At 39.6% G+C, this 6,114-nt stretch overlaps 1 protein-coding gene across 1 annotated transcript in view; it reads right to left on the reverse strand.

Annotated features, from left to right (window-relative positions):
- The window catches only part of LOC109229140, a 2,075-nt gene continuing 694 nt past the window's right edge, over window positions 4,734-6,114 (reverse strand). The window contains exon 2 of the mRNA XM_019394474.1: window positions 4,734-5,196. Within this exon, the coding sequence (XP_019250019.1) occupies window positions 4,930-5,196 (267 nt within the window). The 3' untranslated portion in view covers window positions 4,734-4,929. The remainder of the gene's footprint in view (window positions 5,197-6,114) is intronic.

Raw genomic sequence — 6,114 nt, forward strand, 5'->3', positions numbered from 1 at the left:
CAATTGTTACCGAATTCCTAACTACTACTACGACTACTCTTTTTTTACCTTTTTTTCTTTACCCTCCCCCCCCCCCCCCTTCGTTTTCTGAAATTATTTTTATCATTTTTTTTTTTGCTATAGGAGTAAGTAGGGGAAAAAAATAAAAAATAGTTTGATTTACAATTCGTAATTGAAAAATAGTCACAGTTTCAAAAGTAATTGAAATCTAGCCATTTTTTCATGTAAAGATAAATCTGAACAAAAACACTCTTAAAAATCCGAAAATATTCCAACATAATATGCTAGAGTTCGAATTTTGTACATATGAACTTCCAGCACATTCATAATGTGCTGGAGTTCGAACATAATATGCTAGAAGTTTATATGCATTAGCTTTATAATCCTTATATTATGCTGAAACTTTTCGTGTGCTGGAGTTCCAACATAATATGCTGGAAGTTTATATATAGGAGCTCCATAATCCCGCATATTATGCTGAAACTTTCCGTGTTTCAACAAAACAATGGCTATTTTTCAATGACTTTGCAAACATTGACTATTTATCGATTACCAATCCAAAAACTGGCTAGTCTGTGCTATTTTCATGAGTAAGTGAGGTGAACATTGGTTCTCACAGAATCATAAGCTCCATTAAGGACCACTGAATGTGTGTTGCCGTGTTTACTTATAGCTCTTGCTGCCAAACTTAAGGATCAGCCCTAACTATAAAACATTTGGTAGAAAATTAGGATTCTTATAACAATATATTCCTTCCGTCCCAATTTGTCTTATGCGTTTTGACTGGGCACGAAGTTTAATCATAGAAATTTTTGTAGCTATAAATCATTCCATTAAGGATAAAATGAAAAATTTAAAGTTATATAGAAATGTGTCAACAAACTAAAAAGGAAACAGTATTGCATAAATTGGGACAGAGCAGAGTATCTTGTTCTACATTGTAAAAATGCCCAAATGCAAACTCGTGATCATTGAACATAATTTAATATGAAAAAAAAATCAGATATTTATCCTAATGAATAGAAAGTTAAAAAAATAATTGAACTTTACCAGCTTTGGATAGTAAAAATGTGGAATTTCTTCCGATTGCAGTAGCAGCAAGTGATTGAGGCAATAAACCGAAACTTCTGAGCAAATTAGCAGATGCTTATCATTTGATTAAATCCGAAATTGAATTAAATTTCCTAAAACCTAAAACCTTTTAAGTGGCCTTAGGGGTATTTAAAAATAACCCCGAATCCGCACAAGCTCTTCAGAAGTTACCGGGTTAATTGTTCATCAAAGTGGCCTTTTTCGGTAGAGTCAACTAGGCCATAGCTTTATCACCATAATAACAACAACACAAGAACCGGCGAATAGATGAAAGGCAGAAACAATGATCAGTAAATAAGAGGAGGAAGTGCACGGTTAGCCACTAATAACAAATGTATTTACTTTTAAGCCACTGTTTAAAATGTCTTTAGTCTTTAGCCACTGCTTTAATAAACTATACCTGCACGGACGAAAACACCCTTCTGCTCATAAAAGTTCAGGACCAAGTGTCCTTAACTTTTGAACTTGGAACTCGAAGTTCAAGACCACCTGTCCTTAAGTTCTGTGCTTGTAAAGTTAAGGACTACTTGTCCTTAACTTTTGAACTTGTAAGTCTAAGTTAAAGACCTATTGTCCTTAACTTTTGAGCTTGTAGTCTAAGTTCAGAACCAAGTGTCCTTAACTTTTGAACTTGTAACTGTTAGTTCAGGACCAAGTGTCCTTAACTTTTGAGCTTGTTAGTCTAAGTTCAGGACCTATTGTCCTTAACTTTTGAGCTTGTTAGTCTAAGTTCAGAACCTATCGTCCTTAACTTTTGGGCTTCTTAGCCTAAGTTCAGGACCTACTGTCCTTAACTTTTGAACTTATAACTGTAAGTTCAGGACCTATTGTCCTTAACTTTTGAGCTTGTTAGTCTAAGTTCAGGACCAAGTGTCCTTAACTTTTGAACTTGAAACTCGAAGTTCAGGACCAAGTGTCCTTAACTTTTGAACTTGTAGCTGTAAGTTCAGGATCCATAACGTAACAGAAAACCAAAAATACATCACAGAAATCACAAATCGAAATACATCTACCACCATAATTGCATACGATCAAAGATCCAAGTATGAGCAAACAATTCTTCTCTTCTGCATTTTCTCTCTCTCTCTTTTTTTTTCTTTTTTGTTGTGAATTTTCTTCTAAATCAGATCGAGTGGTTATGTATTATATGCTTCCAAATTTTGTACATTTTTCTTTTCCTGGTATGGCTTCGGCTTGCCGACGAAGCTGTAATTAGATATTTCTTGGTTCATTACAACTTGATAGAGGGTTTGGCAAGGAAAAGAGATAGAAGAAAAGGTAACACTGTCTTTTCATATTAATTTTAATAGAATAGTGGCTACTTTTGCTCAGCATTAAAAATGTTGGATAAAAAGTAAATACAATTTAAAAAGTGGCTACCCCACGCCATTTCTACTAAATAAGACCCGGCACTATGAAAATGGAAGAGTAGTGTAAACACAGCACTGACCATTAGCAGTCTAAGACTAAATCCTATCAGCCTAGCCCTACACTGGTAGACTAAAAATGCTCAATTACCTCCTAACCCACAACCTTAATGCTCGACCTCCACAGCTTCCTATCGAGTGCCATGTCCTCGGAGATCTGAAGGTTCGTCATATCCCACCTGATCACCTCTCCCCAATAGGAAAGTCAACTAGGCCGCCCTCTACCTCACCTCGTACCCACCAACGCCAACCGCTCGCACCTCCTTACCGGGGCATCCAAACACCTCCTCTGAACGTGCCCGAACCATCTGAGTCTCGCTTCCCGCATCTAGTCATCAATAGGAGCCACGCCCACCTTCTCCCGAATATCTTCATTCCTAATCTTATCCATGCTAGTGTGCCCGCACATCCACCTCAACATCCTCATTTCTGCTACTTTCATCTTCTGGGTATGTGAATTCTTAACTTGCCAACATTCAGCCCCATACAACATGGTCGGCCTAACCACCGCCCTATGAAACTTACCTTTGAGTAACGGAGGCACTTTCTTGTCACATAGGACTCCAGATGCTAACCTCCATTTCATCTACCCCACCCCTATACGGTGTGTGACATCCTCGTCGATCTCCCTATCCCCATGGATAATTGACCCAAGGTACTTGAAACTGCCTCTCTTGGAAATGACCTGCGATCCAAGCCTTACGTCCATGCCCGCTTCCCTCGGCTCGGCGCTGAACTTGCACTCAAGATATTCCGTCTTCGTCCTGCTCAACTTGAAACCCTTTGACTCAAGGGCCTATCTCCAAACCTCCAGCCTCTCGTTAACGTCACTCCGCGTCTCGTCAATCAGAACAATGTCATCAGCGAATAACATATATCATGGCACCTCTCCTTGAACATGGTGTGTCAATGCATCCATCACCAAAGCAAACAAGAATGGGCTGAGCGCAGATCCTTGGTGTAACCCCATAACAACCGGGAAATGCCCGGAGTCGCCTCCCACTGTCCTAACCCGAGTCTTAGCTCCATCATACATGTCCTTAATCGCTCTAATGTTAGCAACCGGCACATCTTTAGCCTCTAGACATCTCCAAAGAACCTCTCTATGAACCTTGTCATACGCTTTCTCCAGATCAATAAACATCATATGCAGATCCTACATCCTATCCCTATATTGTTCCACCAACCTCCTAATAAGGTGGATAGCTTCCGTAGTAGAACGACCCGGCATGAACCCGAACTGGTTGTCTGATACAGACACCGTCCTCCTCACCCTCGCTTCTACTACCCTTTCCCACACTTTCATAGTATAACTCAATAGTTTGATACCTTTATAGTTATTGCATATGTTGCTCGGACTCTCCGAAAATGTGGCCGAATACGTGTCGGATCCTCCAAAAGTAGTGCATTTTTTAAGGATCCGACACGGGTGCGGCTACATTTTAGAAGTCCGCGCAACATAGGTTATTGAACTCTGGATGTCACCTTTGTTCTTGTACAGCGAAACCACCGTACTCCACCTCCACTCGCCCGGCGTCCTCTTCGTCCTGAAAATAAAATTAAATAACCCTGTTAGCCACTCCAAATCTGCTCTACCCACACACCTCCAAAATTCTACCGGGATCTCGTCGAGCCCGGTGGCTCTGCCCTTGCTCATCTTACGCATAACTCCCACGACCTCCCCAACCTTGATGCGCCTACAGTACCCAAAATCGCGGTGGCTCTCAAAATGCCCCAACTCGCCTAGCACAATATCATGATCCCCTTCTTCGTTTAGAAGTTTATAAAAGTAAGTCTGCCATCTCCGCTTAATCTGGACCTCTCCCATCAATACTCTACTGTCCTCGTCTCTGATACGCCTCACTTGATCCAGATCCAAACGTTTAAGATTCCAAATGACATGTTTCAAGTGTCATTAGAAGCAAATCCAAATTAATAACTAGAAGGAACTGTAATTTGAGTTCATAGTTTAAATTATATTTACTGAGGTACGTGATTCATTAAGCAAAAGACACGGCATAATAGTGGCCAAATCTCTCTGATCAAATGGTCCTGAATAAAAAGTTATGAAACCTTCACCACTGAAATGGTCTAACGTAAGAGGCTTGAGCACCACCCTAAAGCCATAAACGTCACTCCATAAGTTACTCTAGTTATTGGAGACAGTAAGAAATGTTAAAATTCAAAAGGCAATTGGAATATGCACAAGCATGCTGTAATGAATCAACGCATGAAAGCATAACATAAATAAGAACGTTTAATTATAAAACCCAAAACATTTCAAAGAACCTGTATGTACAAAAATGGTGTGCTTATTACCATTTATTTCAACATGAAGCAAGCAAGTTAGAAAAAGCAAAGAATATTATTCAGTTTTGGCATTACCAACAGGCTAGCCTAGACAATATGATCAACCAGTTTGTCTGCGCTCGAACCCAGTTCCAGGATCATCATCACAGGGGAAGACATCTAGTCCAGTGACAATAGCGGCTGGTGGACCTCTCCGGCATCTTTGCTCCATTTCCTGAACCTTTTCCGGGCTTCCAGAAAACAAAGCCTCCACAGATCCGTCTCTCCGATTTCGAACCCAACCCTTCAATCCCAACTCCTTAGCATTCTCCACAGTCCAGTCCCTGTAAAACACCCCTTGCACTCTCCCCTTAATCACAGCTCTAACCTGTAGCAACAAACACATGAATAAACAAATGCAGAAAATACCAGACATCTATTACTGTAAAAAAGCTTAGAGTCTCATCTTTTTAAAAAAATTAAAGAATTTCAACTGAAAATCACAGCTAGCCTGCAGCCACAGCACACAAATATTCAAAACCAAATAACCGAACAGCCATAACAAAAAATAGCTAAAAGCTTCATCTATTATTTAAAGATTGTCACTGAAAATCCCTTGGTGTATGCTATTCGTTGACGATATTGTGCTAATTGACGAAAACAAGGGTGTCAACCAAAAGCTTGAACTAAGGAGAGTAATATTTAGGTGAAATTGCTATAATTCAGATATTTAGGCTCGTCCCCGGAGAACAGAATGATAGATAAAGACGTTACACATAGAATCAAAATCGGATGGTTGAAATGGAGAAGTGCTAAAGGGGTGTTATGTGATAGAAGGACGCCTACAAAAGTGAAAAGAGAAGTCGATAGAACAATTATAAGACCAATAATGCTATATAGGAATGAATGTTGGACCGCTAAAGGTCAACACATCTACAAGACGAAGAATGTCGCAAAAATAGCTCAAAATTTCATCTCTTTTAAGAGTTTCAAATGAAAATCCCAGTTAACCTACATCCACTTCACACAAACACCTTAAACCCAGAAATAATCAAATAGACATTACCCAATAAATGCTCATAACTTCATCTTTCTCTAGGAATTTCAATTGAAAATCAAAACAGTTCAATATCCACAACACACAGTTAATCAAAACCCAGGAATAATCAAACACCCGTTACCGGGAACAAGCTCAAAATCTCATCTTGTCAAATCGATAATCACAGCTAACATTTAGCAACACTGAAATAATCAATCACACATTATTTGGGGGGGGGGGGGGGGGTGGGTAGGTGGGGAGGCTCAA

The sequence above is a fragment of the Nicotiana attenuata genome, chromosome 7, assembly GCF_001879085.1.
Source record: "Nicotiana attenuata strain UT chromosome 7, NIATTr2, whole genome shotgun sequence".
Classification (NCBI taxonomy): domain Eukaryota; kingdom Viridiplantae; phylum Streptophyta; class Magnoliopsida; order Solanales; family Solanaceae; genus Nicotiana; species Nicotiana attenuata.